Source organism: Hippocampus bargibanti, linkage group LG18 (assembly GCF_051943395.1).
Source record: "Hippocampus bargibanti isolate YZ-2025 linkage group LG18, ASM5194339v1, whole genome shotgun sequence".
Lineage (NCBI taxonomy): Eukaryota > Metazoa > Chordata > Actinopteri > Syngnathiformes > Syngnathidae > Hippocampus > Hippocampus bargibanti.
This window is the reverse complement of record NC_142751.1, coordinates 11,763,153-11,782,774: the sequence shown is the minus strand read 5'-3', so window position 1 is coordinate 11,782,774 and position 19,622 is coordinate 11,763,153. Positions and strand designations below refer to the sequence as shown.

Genomic DNA, 19,622 nt, shown 5'->3' with positions numbered 1-19,622 from the left:
GAATTTTTGCAGACTGTCTTTGTCACAAAGATGTGAAACAAATGAATGTGGCTGACTGGCCGGTGGTATCCGAAAAAAAATGACATTTGAATGACAGAGAGAAGAAAACTGGAATTTTGGCTGAGACGTCCCAAGCAAAGCGGTCAAAAGAAACAAGAATGTGTTTTTTTCAATGTGGTTTTGATATACATTCATACCTCGGTTTACGAACCCTTGGCTTACGGACTTTTCGGTTTACGGTTTTAAGCGGCCACTCCATTCCATCAAGCCATCAACGACCATCACAAAGGTAAATAAAACGACTTTATTATACAGTACAGTTTATTTCTTTAATTATAATACCATAGCACATTTATTATACATAAAATAAGGTATATTTTGTGTAGTTTTAAGGCTTAGACAATTTGAAAATGATGTTTTATGGGGACCTGGGAACAGATTATTATCATTTTAATGGTTTCCAATGGGAAATTATTTTTTGGGATACAAACTTTTCACCTTACACACTCTGCCTGGGAACAATTAAGTTCGTAAGCCAAGGCATCATTGTATAACAATTGAGGAAAGCAATTTGAGTTCCAAAAGAGACAATGAAATGGAGCTGACGTTTCAAGCAGCTAAAAAAAAAGTCAAAATTGACTTTCAAGACACTTCCAAATCATTTTGATGACGTTGATTTCGATTTGAGTTAGAAGTCATACTGGACAATTTGGAATTTTCAGGATTTGTCTCAAAAGGTCAGATTGAACTTTTGAGGGGTATCAAATCACAGAAGATCGTTCAATGCTCAAACTATGTTTGGAGAGCAAGTTTCACTATGCATGAGTTGGTTTTGGAAGAAATCCTGAAGCAATTGAAGATGTTGAGAGATTCAATTCCCCTATGTATTTCATGCAAATATTTACTGTCATGATGACTGATGACATAGCCTCATGATGGATCGTGTCACATTACTACGCATGTACACATTAGGGTTACACAACCACTATAGAATCACAATCTAAGCCCCCCCTCCCCCGCCTGTCATCTTGTCCGACGAGACGATCGTCATGATCAGAAAAGTTTGTGTTTTTACAGCATTTGACCATTTTTTATTGTTATGCAAAAAGAATGAATGTTTATAGAAAAAAAAAACAATGGCCATTCATCATTAAACTTGACGCACCATGATGAATAAATCAAATGTAGCACTATAGAAGCTCTTCTTTTTTTCATTTGGAAGCCTGTGCAGGTACACCAATGGGCCCCTGTCAAAAATCTGAGGTGAACAAGTTCCCCAGAACAGGTTCCTACAGTTTTCCACTGTAACATCCTTCAGCCAAAACACTTAAACGTCTCATTTTTTTTGGAGCACAAAGGCCATTGAGAGACTGTGATACGTTGGCCAAACTTTATTCAGATCGCTGATGAATCTCTCCAAGTGTGTGAAAGGGATTTTAAATCCTGCATAGTAGAACTGAAGAAAACTACCCCCTTAAGTGATTGATGGCCCAAAAATCCCACGTTGAAGCGCCATAACGCTGATTAAATCCGTAACCTGTGGCGCACTTTGATGTATGCGTACTCTACTACTTGTACAGATAACCGATGTCTGTTTTTGTACAAGATCCCACAAAAAAAAGTTTAATGGGGCTCAAATAAACCCAGACAGATTAACAGCCTCCCCCAACATGTGTCTTCAATCCATCTTGAGCAAATACAGCTTTAAAAAAAGAAAATAGTTGACTTAGATATACTCTGGGAAGAAAAAAAGTTACACATGGTAAATGACAATTTTTGTTTTTGCTTCTAACAGCTAGATCAACGATTCTCCAGAAAGTTTTGGTGGGGTTTGCTTGCTGCCAAAATGGAATTCTTTACGACACAGATGAGCGCTATATTTTAGAAACGCAGGGACTCTATCGCACAAGAGAGAAAGGAAAGCATTAAAAACGCTTGACTGACAGCACTTCCCTCAAAGAGGACACAGGCAGCAAACACATCACCGTGTGGAATGTGCCTAATCTTTCTCGTCGCGGCACTTCCTGCCTCCAGTCAGTAAAAGCAAGGCATGAGAAAAAGGGCCGCGGTCGTCTTGCGAAAGGAGAAGTCGTGTAACGGGAAGTGCCCAACCCCAAGATGCGCGCGACGTCAAAGACAACCAAGATGGATGGCCTTATATGGTAGAGGACCTGTTTGCCTGGCATGATGTCATCGCAAGGGGAGACAAAGCAGGTTGACTCGCTCACGGCTGCTCACAAACATGCCGTCATGGATGGCAAAAATGTCCACATAAATTCATATGCTATACGTGCTACCAAGTCCACTAAGTTATAGTGACATGTCATAAAGCTCTTTCATCAAATCAAAATATATTCTAAAGCAATATATACTCCGCTCCGAAAGTGATTCATGTTGTTTAGTTAAAGTGAATCACGTGCTAATTAAAAGCTAACATTGGCCTGTCAAAAAAATTCAACAAGAAAAAAATGCCAACCAGGTCAGAAAGTTCACATATTTTATTCACATGATCTACTGACAATAAATTTATCGGCAAAGTGTATGTGAGTAAATCGAGTTTATCAGCCAAGTAAATTTTCCTTATTGTGACATTGACTCGACGTCACAAGCGACAAGTTTATGCTAACGTTTTGGAGGCTAGCAAGCAAAGTCACAAGCTATAAGTTATGCTAACGTTTTGGAGGCTAGCTAGAAAAGTCACAAGCTACAAGTTTATGCTAACGTTTTGGAGGCTAGCAAGCAAAGTCACAAGCTATAAGTTATGCTAACGTTTTGGAGGCTAGCTAGAAAAGTCACAAGCTACAAGTTTATGCTAACGTTTTGGAGGCTAGCTAGCAAAGTCACAAGCGATAAGTTATGCTAACGTTTTGGAGGCCAGCTAGAAAAGTCACAAGCTACAGGTTTATGCTAACGTTTTGGAGGCTATCTTGCAAAGTCACAAGCTATAAGTTACGCTAACGTTTTGGATGCTAGCTTGCAAAGTCACAAGTGACAAGTTTATGCTAACGTTTTGGAGGCTAGCTAGCAAAGTTAAAAGCATAACCTGCTGTATTTAAAATGTGACTTTGGATTGGATGTACCTTTATTCATCTTGCTGTAGAGAAATTTACATTTCACAGCAGCAAAGTTATGAAAGAAAGAGGAAAGGAAAGAAAGAAGTAGAAAAACCAAAATACAGGAGGTTCTGGAAAGGCAGCCACTCTCGCGGCGCCATCTTGAAGTATAAAAAAAAAAAAAAAAACGAAATAACATATGTCAACACAACGACACAGAGTCATTCATTCTTCAGGACTTGCTGTACCCTCTTTGTAACATGAAGCAGTTCAAGATGAAAGAGGAAAGGACCAAAGCGTCCTTTTCAGCAGTGGATCAAGGTGGAATGTGCACGTCTACTACAAGCTAAATGTTGAAAGCAAACACGAAGCTGTAGCATCCATTGACGAAAAGCGATTGTCTCACATCGGCTGTCCCACAAAAATTCGCTTCAATTCCAAGCCGCGACAGTTCCACATATGCACTGCATATGTACTTCACTGTACAAATCTTTGCTTCGTTGGGAATCTAAGTGGGGAAATTGTAGGTCCATACAGTAAAAATAAAAAACAAATAAAACAAAAAACATACTTTGCTAGAATGTGTTGGCTACCTTAATGGGCTTTGGACATTTCAATCTCCATAATGTTCAAAGCTAAATGTGTAGACCTCACTGGAAATTCGGCAAAATGTGCATGGCTATATGCTACTACAGTGAGACCTCAATTTACGAACTTAATTGGTTCCCAGACAGAGTATGTAAGGCGAAAAGTGTGTATCTCAAAAAAAAAATTCCCATAGCAAACCATTAAAATGGGAATAATCCGTTCCTGGGTTTCCATAAAATAGACTTTTCAACTAAATAAGCCTTAAAACTACACACAACATACCTTATTATATGTATAATAAATGTGCTATTGTATTGCAATGAAAGAAATACACTGCATTGTATCATAAAGTCACTTTATTTACATTTGTGATGGTCATTTATGGCTTGATGGAATGGCGTTGGAGGTCGAAGGTCAAAGGGAATTGCATGAGGACTATAATTAAAGAAATAAACTGTGCTGTAAAATAAAGTTTTATTTACCTTTTTGATGGTCGTTGATGGCTTATGGAAGGAGAGTCACCTTCCATAAGGACTGTTGGTGCTGTTCGGTCGTGTGCTTCCGCCGAAGATCACTCCGCCAGCCGTGGTGGGTGTGTATTATGAAAATAGTGCTTATTATAAGGTTTAATTTTCATAAATTTGACATTTATAAGACGAAACGTTTGTAAGTTAAGGTGTTTGTAACTTGAGGTCTCACTGTATATCTTGGTTATTTATGTATATTAATTCCATAATGAAGAGGCCAAATATAACAATTCAGCATTCAAAAGTCCCAATTAAGAGCTCAAAAAGAGACGTTCAATGCACGGTTGTCATGGTTTGACGACAGCCTCTTATTATTCCAACGAAGCCCTCGGAAAAGCCGCGATGCCCAGTAGACCTTAAACAGGATCGCTTTAGTCCAATCGCCATGACAACACAAACAAAACACCACAAAAGCAGCGCGACCCCGCGCTGCTTTTGTGGTGTCCGGTCAGAAACATCCCAGACGATATGAAAGGATTGGAGGATTTGAGGTCCCTCCCATGGCGCTCTTCATACCACGATGTGTATGAAGAGCTTGCGTGACATGAAAACACTCAGGAAAGGGAAGACAGAGCACAAGCTGCCCTAGCGGCGAAAAACAGTTCATTTAATTGATCTCCTGGCAAGCGGTGTCTGCTGTTGTTGGCTAGTTGAGCCGTAACGGTCAGCGGTGGCTCGCTGCCCCTCATTCCCTGTGTTGACAGACGCACAATTGCGGTTAATGGGCCTGTAAAAATGTGAGAGCGCTATTTATAGACTGGGCAAAGTGGTGGTGTTACGGAGGTTGTTAGACAAGGGGAGGGGGGATGGAGGGTTGGGAAATTTGGCGTACAAATTACCCTACAATGTTGCGAGTGGGATTGAAAACCTCTATAGCTCTCCTGCTGGCTTGAAAAAAAAAAAGGTTTGAAAACTGAAACGGCACTTTCTATTGTAATCAATGTAAAATTTTTTGATCCGTTCCAAGTCTAGAAAAAAACTTTTTTTTAAAAGCACCCTTTTAACTATTTTAAGTTTTAAACTGGATAAAGACATACAAATAGAGCAGATCATTTTTAAAATACTATGAAAAAAACTGTAACATGGTTTCTTTTCACCAATTTTAACATCAACATTGGAATATAATCATAATAATAATAAATAATAATAATAATAATAATAATGATCATCATCATCATCATAACAATACTAATACTAATACCAATACTACTACTAATTATAATAATAATAACAATAATAATTATTATTATCATTATACATTTTATTTTTAAGCGCCTTTCAAAACTCTCAAGGACACTTTACAGTCACCGGATATTGTTTCTGCGGATGAGCAGCGGCAGCCACATGCGCCAGCGTTCACTCAACCTGGAAGTAACTGTCATTGGCACTAGGATAACGCCCAATTTGTGGACATCTCAGCCATCCACATCTGCTTCTTCGTTAAAAAAAAACAAAAACAAAAAAAACATTATTCAATAATACTAATGTGTCAGTCACAATGAGGAAGGCACGACACGAGAGCATGATGTATAAGGAGGTGATGTATAAGCAAGCGGAGGGTAGTCAAGTGGTGCATTCTGGTGCGCTTAGTTTGTTAAGAACCGAATTTCGGTTGTATACAAGGGCATTAAAAAAAACTGACATTTTTGGTTGAAAACCGAATTGGGCGATAAACACTCATTGGAACAAAATGATTTTCCTCCAAATCGTGCGATCGCGTAGGAATCAACCGAATTGTGTTTCATGACTTCACAAGAAGCGGTGAAACTAGAAACCCAGATATCCGAGTATGCTCGCAGACTATTGCAGAGTCTTCAGTTGAATAATAGCAACCACTCGGTGGCTATTTATTTTGGCTTGAGCCATGATTGAAAGCAGATGACTTCAACATAACCTCGGACATTAGACAGATTGTACGAGGACGCCACTAAAGACATAGCGGTCGAGATGACACATTGGTAGGTAATAGTAACAGTCATGGTCACCAATGGCGGAAAATGAAGAGATTCCAAAAATAGGGACAGAGAGGCATAAGCTTTACCTTAAAAAATGTAGTCCTAAATGTAGTCCTAATGTATATATGTAGTCCTAGTCCATATATATGTAGTATGTAGTGTGTGGTATATAGTATGTAGTATATATGTAGTCTTCTTTTCCTTTCGGCTTTTCCCTTCAAGGGGTCGCCACAGAAAATCAGTGTCCTCCATCTTTAGAGGTTTGATCCGCATGTTTGTTTTGGCCAAGCTTTTACGTCGGATGACACAACCCTCTGTATTTATCCGGGCTTGGGACCGGCACAAGAAGACATATGTCCCTTTGTGGCTACAGAACAAGCAACTCGCTCAGTAAAAGGCTCCCAAACACAAAATGGTCCTAGTCCATAAATGTAGTCCTAACCTAAAGTACAGTGATACCTCGGTTTACGAACTCCTCGGTTTACGAAGTCCTTGGCTTACGAACTTTTCGGTTTACGGACGTTAAATTTGTGAAAATCTGACCTTGGCATACAAACTTTTTTTGGGATACACACGGAGCTGCCTCAAAGAGTGATGTGTCGTTAGCGAACGAGCCCGTTCTTCTAACAACAAAATGGCAGCCGACTGTTTTTCTCTTCTATTCCTCGCCCCCAGTCTTCCGTTAAAGACACGTGATTGGTCAAGAATGTGAGGGGAGGTGGTTTAAACATTAAAGAGACAGGCAGACGACAGTGAGAGAGTTTCAACTTTGATAAAGGCGTTCAAAGGCAGAGTGTAGACTGCGAGGTTAAAATATCTGATCAATCAGGCTCCACAAATAACCCGCACAAGCCAGCTGTACACGAGCAAAAAGCTATCAACCCAGCTAAACAGAACACAATTGATGAGGAACAAGGTACAATTATCGCAGAGAAAGCACCAACATTCCTAAAGATGGTGCAAAAAGAAGGTTATGTTCCTCATCAAGTGTTTAATGCTGATGAAATCGGCCATTCCATTCCATCAAGCCATCAACGAAACTCACAAAGATAAATAAAACGACCTTATTATATAGTACAGTTTATTTCTTTAATTATTATACCCTAGCATATTTATCATACATAAAATAAGGTATATTTTGTGTAGTTTTAAGGCTTAGAAAATTAGAAAGTAGAAAATTATGTTTCATGGGGACCTGGGAACGGATTATTCTCATTTTAATGGTTTCCTATGGGCAATTAATTTTTGTGATACACACTTTTCGCCTTACACACTCTGTCTGGGAACCAATTAAGTTCGTAAGCCAAGGTATCGCTGTACTTTGGATATCTTTTTGGCCAGCCTGTTATTGTTTCTATTTAATGTTGACTTTGCATATTTTCCTGGTGGGAACCGGTAAAATTTGAATCAGCACTAACACAAGGGAAACTTGAAACACCAGCACACATTATATAACTGGAAGTAACTAGGTCTTTAAATCATTTCTACACTATTACGGGTTCTCGGCATCACGGAGCAAAACGCCACATATCAAAGTCAAAAAAGTCAAAGTCAGCTTTATTGTCAAATATGCTAATATGCATGACATACAGCACATATGAAATTACTGTCCTCTTTTGCTTATGATAAATACCGACAATTTTGAAAACGACGTCTTGTCTTGTTGTGACGCCAAATTCAAGATCATATATGGTACACACTACGTACTTCACGTCAACGCTACATACAGTAAAGTCTCGTTATATCGATATCGGATATATCGATAGTCCCGGTTATATCGATACTATTTCTATGCACGCACGGAGAAAATTACATGCAAACAGGGTCGGATATATTGATAGTCCCGGTTATATCGATATTTTTTCGGACTCCCTTGAATATCGATATAACGAGACTTTACTGTATATACATCGCGATACCTCATCTGCGGTCTGCCGTCTACGCAATCAACATGACATAATGTAGCGGAGATAATCAACTGCCCGCTGCTACGCGGTGGATGACATCACAATTATTTGGGGAAAGCCAGACGACTCAAGTGCGAGCGGATTCTACTTTGCGTCGTGTGTGACCGACGAAGCGTAAAATAAGCTTGCGGTCCAAGCAATTTTCTCCTCACTCATCAAATGCAGGAAGTAAATCATTTTTTTCAAATCAATGGCAGATGTTTCCTTATGTCAATTATAAGCTTGCTTTCCGGATACACGGGGGGTCAACCTTGAGCAAACTGAACTATCACTTTCGATTGATCTCACGTAGAGGATAAACACGGATCACGCTGAGATCTTAAACGTTTCGGGATGCTAGTCCGATAGATTTTAAGCGTTTTTTTTTTTTTCAAACGGGTCAAACCAGCAGTGCTCGCACATCCATTTGTTTTGTTTTCAAAACATGACTTGACCTTAGACTACACTTAACGGCTTCCACGTTAAGCGTGAAATGAACCGTATTTTCCGGCGTATAACGCACACACAAAAGCCTTGATTTTCTTCAAAAGATAACCCTGTGCCTTATATGCAGGTGCGCTTTATATGTGAAATAATATTGAGCAACTACTGTCAGCAGTTGAAATAGAAAAATTAAGTAGACACAATAACAGGCTGGCCAAAAAAAAAAAAAACAAATCTAAAATACCGTATTTTCCGGTATATAACGCGCACCCAAAAGCCTTGATTTTCTTCAAAAGATGACCCTGTGCCTTATATGTGAAGTAATATTGAGCCACAACAGGTCGCACTAGCAGCCACTGACTCCATTTCCCCCTGTAGAAGAAGTGGTGCGTAACCATAGCCTCTACTGTAGTGCCTTATAATGTGCTATGCCTTATACAGTAAAGTCTCGTTATATCGATATCGGATATATCGATAGTCCCGGTTATTATCGATACTATTTCTATGCACACACGGAGAAAATTACATGCAAACAGGGTCGGATATATCGATAGTCCCGGTTATATCGATATTTTTTCGGACTCCCTTGAATATCGATATAACGAGACTTTACTGTATTTGGAAAATGTTTATATATTTATACACATGTGTTATACAGTAAAGTCTCGTTATATATCGATATTCAAGGGAGTCCGAAAAAATATCGATATAACCGGGACTATCGATATATCCGACCCTGTTTGCATGTAATTTTCTCCGTGTGTGCATAGAAATAGTATCGATATAACCGGGACTATCGATATATCCGATATCGATATAACGAGACTTTACTGTATTTGGAAAACTGTCATTCATTGAAGGTGCACCTTACAGTTATTCCGGTGCACCTTATATATGGAAAAAGTTTGAAAATCCACCATTCATTAGGGGGTGTGTCTTATATTCCGGTGCACCAAAAAATATTTTGTCACTTAAAATCAAATCGTTGATTGCGAAGTCTGTCCTCAGGACTGATAAAGTCAGCGTCAAATCAGAAAAAAAAAAGACTTTCAAAATTCCTTTATGTCTGATTTCCCGGTTCTATTTCAGATAAGAAAAACAAACAAGAGGAAGACTCTTTCCTGTCAAAACGACAACAACCGGAAAGCCAAACGGTTCACATTCCCTGGCAGGAAAATATTTTAGGGACTGCGCACGCTTAGTGAGGGTGCTTAACGACTCAAATATAAACAAATTTGAATTTAACTCATTCACTGCCATTAACAAATTCATTCGAGAATTGAAAATATGACGTAGAGCGCCATTCCCGAATTTGTTTGGGTTTTGTTTTTTTCATGCTTGGGTGCCGATAAAGCGCTGGCTATGGCCTCTGGCAATGTTTTTTTTCTTTTCCACAAGGGGGCAGAATTTCCCTTTTTTCCATGTTAGCGCTTTGTTCCAGAATCAGTTGTTGTTAAAGCGCTGCATAAACCAATATGTATGTTTTGCATTGAATTTTGGACAGCCGCCCTCATTTCAAGCTCATATAACTCCAGACCCATATAATTGGATTGGATTGGATTTGCCTTTATTAGTCTCGCAGTGGAGAAATTTACATTTCACAGCAGAAAACTAAATAACAAATAATATGAATACACAAAGACACAGAGAGGCATTGATTCTTAAGCAATTTCTGTACCCTCTTTGTTACATGAAGCAGTTCTTTAGAATTCAGGAATGAACTATTTTTTTCTGATGAAAGATGAGATTCTAAGGTTTCTAACGCTGTATTGAATGTTTACATAGTCCTAAAACTCAATATTATGTGCTGGTCCTGGAATTCAAGTGACAATGACAAAAACCCTGGCACTGGAGTGGACACATTTTTAGCACATGGTCTGGCAGTGAATGAGTTAAAGTTTAAAACGTTGAACCTAATCTCAGATGACTGATACAGTAAAGTCTCGTTATAGCGATATTGGATATATCGATAGTCCCGGTTATATCGATACTATTTCTATGCACGCGCGGAGAAAATTACATGCAAACAGGGTCGGATATATCGATAGTCCCGGTTATATCGATATTTTTTCGGACTCCCTTAAATATCGATATAACGAGACTTTACTGTATTTTGAATTCCACCCCCTCTGGTAAAACATGACAGATTCAATCCTAGTCAATATCCCAAGTGAGGGTCAAGTTCCTGACAGCTTGTCAAAAATGTATACAGTACGTCTTATACAAACAACGCGTAAGTAAAATACCACCGTCTAATTCGGCGTCCATCGACACTACCGCGCACGTTTCTTTACAATCGCATATCGCCGACAAAGAATGCTGCGACTCGGATCGGCATGCCGGCGTGACAACATCATGCCACACATTCCAAGGTTATCACGGTGGAAGCGAGACAGAAATAGATGAGGCTGGAGCAGATGGGAAGAAAGGGTTCCTCAAAAGAAAAGCCGTCTGAAAGTTGTAACCGATGCTGCCCACGTGAAATAAACAGTCGGCGACCTCGGCTGTGACGTTGAGGTTCCAACTTTTATAAACAGGAAACGGTCAAGTAAATAACAAAGCTCATTTTGCACCGGCAAGCATTGGATCCGCTTTTCATTCTTGGAACAATTGAGTGTGTTGCACTTCTGGTCCTCACACCAGGAAGATAAACAGTCAAACTATATGGCAGACACCCCTCCCCTTAAGGCGAAAAGTGTGTATCCCAAAAATTAATTTCCCATAGGAAACCATTAAAATGAGAATAATCCGTTCCCAGGTCCCCATAAAACATAATTTTCTACTTTCTAATTTTCTAAGCCTTAAAGGACAACTGATGGTCCATAATTTGTAAAATCACTTCAAATGACTTCTACTGAGCGTATTTTACAAAGATTCCACGGCATGTAGCTATATTTTACGTTTTAAGACTCGCGCTGAATATTCAGGAAGTCTTGTCCTCACCCTACGTCACTGAAGGAACGCCCCTGACCGAGAAAGCGACACACAATGCATTTTGGGTAAGTTGTTTGGTCTGAAAACTTTACGTTGATCCGTGTTGATGGCGAAATTAGAAGGAAAAAAACATAAATAACGCGATGGTGAATCGTTGTGTGTTGAACCAAGACTACTATTTGATACTAGTTGACAAATATTCCCAGCGGACAAATCAGCCCATTTCCAATGGAGCTTGGGCGCCATCTTGTGCATTATCTGGGTGCTACATTGCAGTCCGGACGCCTCAAAATAAGACGGAAGGACTTCTTTAATCGATTGCAAACATTTATGCTTTCCTCTTCAGAAGTATTTGAATCATATTCATAACTGGATGAGCAACAAGAAAGCATCTTCTCCGAATCTGAAGCCATTGTTTTGATTCTCGAGCAAGGCAAGACAGATCTTGGCGTGACATCACGAACAAGGGGGCGGGACCTTCTGAAACTGAAACTTTCCGAGGTCATTTTGAAGTAGTTTTGGGACACTTTAAGTCATTTTTATTGGTGTTTTGTGTTTCACTAAAAATATCAGCCTTCGTGTTTTGGGTATTTTAGATACTATAAACGTTTTACTGATGTCAGTTAGGAAACAAAAAAACGGTGTCGGTTGTCCTTTAATATTTCTCGAAAATTATCCGGCCCAGACGGTAGATATAGTTATTACCGTGACCACAGGAGCTTTCTTAAATTTCCACAGGCCCCAGTTAAATGACAGAAAACATTGCTTCCTGCCTGGGAGGAATCCATTATGGTTGGTAAATGCACACGGGGGAATTTATAGCACGGTCAGATGATCCCAATGGAATTTTGAAACGTACAGTTTAATTTGTTTTATGATCTGGCGAGTAACTCAAGGTACCGCTTCTCCGATATTGAAATACATTTTCCTCCCAATTTAAATCCCCCATCCCCACTATAAACACCAGTATTTTTTTTTTTTTTACATAGTTGATGTTAAAGAAAAATAGCATTCTATACTGGGAGACTGTATATAAAAATAATCATGAAAATAATAATAATAAGAATAAATAATTGGTTTTATATTAAGTGCCATAAATGTACATTTATACGTCTCGACTTGGACGTATAAAAATACATAAAAAATAATAATGGAAATAATTTATAAATAGAATGTAAAGAAATAATTGTTTTGTATTAAGTGCCATAAATGTACATTTATACGTCTCGACTTGGACGTATAAAAAATACATAAAAAATAATAATGAAAATAATAATGAAAATAATTAAAAAATAGAATGTAAAGAAATTATTGATTTTATATTTAGTGTCATAAATGTGCGTTTATGTCTCGATTTGGCCATAAAAAAATATAATGTGAATTGATTTTGTGTAAAGTGCCATAAATGTACATTTATACATCTCGATTTGGCCATATAAAAATAATAATAATAATTATAAAATATATTGTCATGAAAGAATTGGTTTTATACATATGTCTCAATTTGGTCATATATAAAATAAATAAAATATAACAATGAAAATAATTGAAAAATAGATTGTAAAGAAATAATTGGTTTAATATGAAGTACCATAAATGTAAGTTAATACATGTCGAGTTGGCTGTATAAAAAAAATATTTAAAAAAAAAATGAATGTAAAGAAATAATTCGTTTTATATTAAGTGCCATAAATGTATGTTTTCATGGCTCAACTCGGTCATGTAAAAACAAAATAAATAAATAAAAATAGATGTATAAAAATAAAATGTTTTTACATTAAGTGCCATAAATATGTTTATACGTCTCGACTTGGCCATATAAAAAAAAAATAAAATAAAACACACACGGACAGATAGAAGTCAAGGCATTTCAAAGTCAAAATACCACTCAACTTTCTCTTTTAACCCACAGACGTGGAGCACGGATGAACCCATTTGAGCTTACTCACCCGTGAAATAGTGAGCGGAACACCAAAGTCCTTCCCTCCTTGTAGCCTGAAGCCCCACGGAGCCGAACCAGCCAACGTGACACTGTAGTTGCTGCTCATGATTCACCTGAGAGACACACACACACACGAGACGATTTGATTCGATAAAACATACAATAGCCATTTATTTGCATCACTAAATCGTGGCACATTCCTTTCTCGTTGCTCACGGAGACGTAAACTGACCAATGAGACTCGGTCATGAATCCTAAGGCCTTGTCATCTCGGGAAAAATGTCACGTAGCGGTTTTAAATGCCTCCCCTCGGGTTCACGGTACCACCTGTTGTGGGTCGTCACCTGGTCATCCTCGCCGTGGTGTACCGTAGGTACTTTTGAGTAGCCAATGGAGGACAGGCTCCGAGAAATTAGATCATGTGTGAATTATAGTGAGGACGTGAACACCTGGGAAGCACAGAGGTGAACTATTCTATTTATATGGCGCACTTTTACAATCAACACAAATTTAACCTTGGTGCATGCGGAGAACGAAATGTCATGTGACCTTGAGATGAAGTAGGACAAAGAGTGTGTTTCCAGTGGGATTGTATTACCTAATTTAGTGTGTGAACACTGCACAAATGAAGGATAAAAATTGGAAATCGATTTTTTTTGGGAGACAAACTAGTCCGATGGATTGTATCCGATTGCTACTGAATTTGGGCCGCGTGTACCGGGTGAGGCAAAATGCCAAAACGTTTCAATTTTCATCAGCGCTCTGAGTATGATGACTGGCTGCAAAACAGGAAACGCGACTCCGCAAGGTCTCCGACTCGCCACTCAATAACGTGAGAAAGTTTTTACTCTGTGTAGTCATGGAAACGAAAACCTACTCACTTGGTGTTTGATATCTTTGATTCATAGTTTGATTGCATTAATTTTAACTCATTCACGACCATTCACAAATTGAGCGCCATTCCCAAATTTGTTCTGTTTTTTTTTTTTTTTTTCATGCTTGGGTGCCGATAAAGCGCTGACCGTGGCCTCCGGCAATGTTACTTCCTTTCCATAAGCAGCATTTTCTTTTTTCCTAGTTAGCGCTTTGTTCCAGTTTCAGCTGTTGTTAAAGCGCTATATAAAACAATATGTATGTATTGCATTGTATTTTGGACAGACACCCTCATTTCAAGCTCAGATAACTCCAGACCCATATAATTGAGGAATTAACTTTTTTTTTCTGACGAAAGAAGAGAGTCTAAGGCGGTGGTCGACAACCCGCAGCTCCTTAGCGCCGCCCTAGTGGCTCCCTGGAGCTTTTTTAAAAATGTTTGAAAAGATGGGGGAGAGAAATCTGTTTTGTTTCAATATAGTTTCTGTAGGAGGACAAACATTGGATTGGATTGGATGAGCCTTTATTCGTCTCGCAGTGGAGAAATTTACATTTCAGAGCAGAGCAAAGTTATGAAAGGAAGAGAAAAGGAAAGAAAGAAGTAGAAAAAAATGTACCATCTTGAAGTCAAAAAAACGGAATAACAAATAATACGACAACACAAATACACAAACATTCTGAATGTTTTCCAATGCTATGAAAATGTGTAGAATAAATATAATAATAAATATAATAATCAACATTTCTGTCAACAAAGATGTATGTCATAGCACCATGGCAACGCGTCACAATGAGCGATATTACTCATCTTTTAAAAAAAAAAAAAATAATAATAACCTAAATAATGTATTTAACATTTACTTCTTTCATAAGTGACCACAGTATAGACTCAAAAGTTTCTTACGCTCAATTCAATGTTTATGTAGTCCTAAAACTCAATATTCTGTGGGTCCTGGAATTACAAGTGACAATGACAAAAACCCTGGCACTGGAATGGATATATTATTTTGCACATGCCTGGCAGTGAATGTGTTTTGAACTTTTGGCGAACTTGAAAGATGAAAATATTGATTTATTTAACAAAGAAAAAGATGAATTTACTGCTGCTGGGGTATATGAGAAAAATCCACGAGAAGAGGATTGAGCACACCAACCAAAATATCACAATAAAGCTATTTTTCAAAATCTGTCCACCTTATATATGACACATGACTATTTATGGATACTCAACAATCTGAGTTATTCGCATTTGATTCCCGCGGTATTGCATTTCATATCCCGTTGGGACCTGAGGCATTTTACAATCTTGATAAGAAGAAAATTGCCTAACAAAAGATCACATTGAGCCCACATATCATTTCACATACTCCCTAATATGGCGAAAACAAACTTTGCGCTCATGTCGCGACTTGCTTTGCAACCATCCACGATATCATGCGTCGACATGAACCGCCACGCCTTTGAAATGTTGATGAAAGAGTATATTCGCTTATATTCAACAAGCGTCAACGGCTAGCAGGGTGAGTTCCAGCTCACTTTTCCTGACTTGGCTCCATTTTAGCCTTATCTTGTGAAATGGCAGATTACCACACTTTATATTTCAGCGCTTTCACACCCAAATACAACAGAGATTTTTTTTTGAATTACCGTATTTTCTGGAATATAAGGTGCACTTTCAACAAGTGATGATAATAATAATAATACATTTTAAGCGCCTTTCAAAGCTCTCAAGGACACTTCACAGTCACAGACAAGCATAGGTACTATAATAAATAAAATACAATCACAAATAGAATGCAATAAATAAAATAAAATAAAATGAATGACATATTTAAAAATATTTTCCATGCATAAGGTGCACCGCATTATAAGGGGCACCTTCAATGAATGACATATTTTAAAACATTTTCCATATATACATGACCTTCAAATTTCTATTCCCTCTCGTTCCCTCAGATCCTCTTCTTCCCTCCACCCCCTGCCCGTCTCAGCACGATGGGGGACAGAGCTTTCAGCTGCTCTGCCCCCAAACTTTGGAACTCACTTCCTCCCAACATTCGTAACATCGATTCTCTTCCCACCTTCAAATCCCATCTAAAAACCCACCTATTTAAAATTGCATTTTATGCGTCGCTCTTTCTCTTGTTTCTATTTATAATTGTATTTTATTTATTGCATTCTATTTGTGCTTGTATTTTATTTATTATAGTACATATGCTTGTCTGTGACTGTAAAGTGTCCTGGAGAGCTTTGAAAGGCGCTTAAAATGTAATGTATTATTATACATAAGGCGCACCGGTTCATGAGGCGCATGGTCATCTTATGAAATAAATATTCTTTTAGGCGGGCCTTGTCGTACAGAAAATACGGTACTTATGCATGGTGGTTTAAAAAAAAAGGGCCACCGCCTTGCATGATACTACTATTAATTTACTTTTCTACACAATAAGAAGTTCTCCCGCCCAGTCCACAGCAAACAGAAAGACAAGTTTAACATGTTACTTGGCGGAGGATAAAGAATATATGACTCAATATTAAGGTAAATCGTTGCCTATGACAGTTCGCCATTTCAAAACTTAAGAGGGAAGGGCAGGTTTTGCAATAATGGATCACATTGTTCCTGCTACCGACTGTGTTGGGTGGATTCCAAAGTTCCACAAGCAATTCTGAAATCACCGGCATCCAAGAACGGCTGTTTTCTGAGCCTTATAAATTACACTGTGAATATGTTTCAACCTTGCACACCTGTGGACGGAAATCTGTACCCAATCAAAGTTTCACAAGTATCTGAGGAGTTTAATAAAGCTGTAAAAAAACCTTTCCAGTTGCACTTAAAGCTTGTGAAAATCATAACATAGTCAATCATTTCAAATGGAGCATAACGGTGTTGAATGTAGACATCAGTCAAAGCGTTGACGTTAATGCCCCGTTCTATTACGTGCGCTAGATTGCCTTCAGGAAGTATTGATTAAAAACAAAACATCGAAGCAAGTTTCGGTGGCTGATCTCATACATCGTGCACATTCCACAACGTGTCAGGTGGCTACACGGCCCGCTTACATCATTTTATGTCGTCACAGAGTTCATTTCACATTCCATTTACGACGACTGTTACATGCTGTGGGTTGAAACAGAACGAACATGACGTTTCTTTTACATTAATCAATGTCGCGGCATGACCTTGTTAGACTACAACTACGTCAATCGACCATTGTTTGGCATAAGTGCTTGTTATTGCCTCCAGCTCTCCCGGTGGTGGTAGGACAGCATGTCCAAACGTGAATTCATAAGACAGCTTTTGTATACAAAGTGATAACAGTGATGTATTGAAGCCAAATTCTCAAATTCAACATACTTGTGCCAAAATTCCATTGAGTCAAATCTGACCTTCATCCCCGTGTAAGACAGCAGAGGCACCTTTGACTGTGAGGCTAGATTTAGACTGCGTTGTTCAAGTGACACCAGTTATATATTCTTTTATTTAAATAGGAATAATAATAATCAATTTCATTTATAAGCGCCTTTCAAAACTCTCAAGGTCACTTTACAGTCACAGGAGTCACATGCGGCAGCATTCACTCAACCTGGAAGTAACTCAAATAGATAGAAAGCTAGCCAGCTAGCTAATAAATAGCCAATAGATTTCTAATAGATAGCTAGCTACATCCCTAGCCTGCTAGATAGACAGCTAATAAATAGCAAATAGATAGCCAGCTAAATAGCTGGACTTGAAGCAGGTGATGGGGCAGCTGTACAAAATAAGATGTAACAAAGGGACAAACATGGAAAAAAGGGAAATGCTGGCCTCTTGCAGAAGGAAAAAAATATTGCCAGAGGTCTGGCCAGCGTGTTACTGGCACCAAAGCAAGAAAAAACAAACAAATTAAAAAATAATTTCCCCCAAAAAAATCAATCAGTGGCTGGTGGACTAATATGGAGGTTGGAGCGCAGCCATGCAAATTCAATGCAGACTGAAAATTAATATTTGTTTTGCAATTTGGGTTTGTTGGATTGTTTCGTATTTTCAGTGTAGACATGGACATATTCGATAGACAGAGAAACGGACAAAAAAAGTGGATAAAGGACCTGGACGTGTAATATTTCTATAAAACGGGAATTTAAAAAAAACTATGTCGTCAAAACGTCATAAAATCGAATTATCAAAACCAGAAACGCCACACCCCATTTACAAATGTCATGAGACAAAGTAATGATAAAGTTTGTTTACTTGTTTACTACACGATAGGATGAAGTTAGTAGAATTTAGCTAGCTTTTAAAATTATCCACCAAACTAAACAAACACTTGAACTTCCCTCGTGGAACTTCAACATAAAACTCTACAAATGACATTCACATTGTTAATCATTGTCAATACAACCCATTCAAAGTTCGTCCATGCGAAACTTGAAGCGTCCAAAATGAAGCACCAACGAGGCAACGTGAGCGTAGCTTCCCACCCCGAAAACGATGCGTCGTGCGGGGCTTACCTTTGCTTTGCGAAGCCGCTCTCTGCCGGTGCTGGAGGAAGACGCGTCGGTTCGATCCGTTCTCAGTTTGGAGGGCACACACTGCACTGAGGCGGAATTGGGACTTCCGCATGGACGCCTGCATTGTAGGAGGGCGTAAAGCAACAAAAGCGGGGAGGGGGGAGCCTGGAGCGGGGTTACCCTTGGGCGACACGCGGAGGCAAGCTGGGACGTGGTTGACGACGTCAAGTGAGTCAGTCCCCCGCTCCCGAACGTGTAAAGACGGCTTGGCCCCAGCTGTTGTTTGGGGAATTGAAAAATCATGTTAATCACGGGGAGCAGCGATGAAAACTTCGCATTGTAGCCGTCAATCTGTCACAAAGCTGAAGAGATATTTTAGTTGACGATATTTCAGTCACATTTTGTTCATGTTATCGCTTTATCGTGTTAGTTTAACGCTTATTTAGTGGAAAATTATGTTTTATGGGGACGTGTTATCCATTTGCTGTTGCTTTCCGGTTGTTTTGTGGTCTGTTAAAGTGTGTAATTCATGGATTTGAGATTTTACATTCAAGTGTAATTTACATTTTCTATCATTTTCAAATTACTTCACCTCACCCCAGCTTTACACATCTTCGGGTGCGAAGTTTCTCCGGCGCTGCACAGTTTCTCCACAAGAGGGCAGTGTTTCTCCTTACAAATTGCAGTGATTGATGTGTCATGCCATTAAACAATAGCAAACCGTGTATGGTGAACTAGTATATAATAACTACACAGTCGCAAGGTGGAAAGTACTCACAAAAAAGTAACAGGAGGGCATCGAAGTGGACTTTGTAGTACTTTTTCATAGATCAAAAACAGACTAAATTCTCTTTGTGTTTATGTGGTTTCAC

The 19,622-nt window shown here is 38.7% G+C and overlaps 1 protein-coding gene across 2 annotated transcripts in view; it reads right to left on the bottom strand.

Moving 5' to 3' along the window:
* Window positions 1-18,929, bottom strand: part of pdlim5b (PDZ and LIM domain 5b) — a 43,494-nt gene extending 24,565 nt beyond the window's left edge. Inside the window, exons 1-2 of one of the 2 annotated variants that reach the window (XM_089020926.1) lie at window positions 18,751-18,929; window positions 13,397-13,502 (exon numbers count right to left, since the gene is read on the bottom strand). In XM_089020926.1, coding sequence (XP_088877052.1) covers window positions 13,397-13,495 — 99 coding nt within the window. In that variant the 5' untranslated portion in view covers window positions 13,496-13,502; window positions 18,751-18,929. The remainder of the gene's footprint in view (window positions 1-13,396; window positions 13,503-18,750) is intronic. The other variant, XM_089020925.1, reaches the window with a different exon arrangement.
* Between the last annotated feature and the right edge of the window lie 693 nt (window positions 18,930-19,622).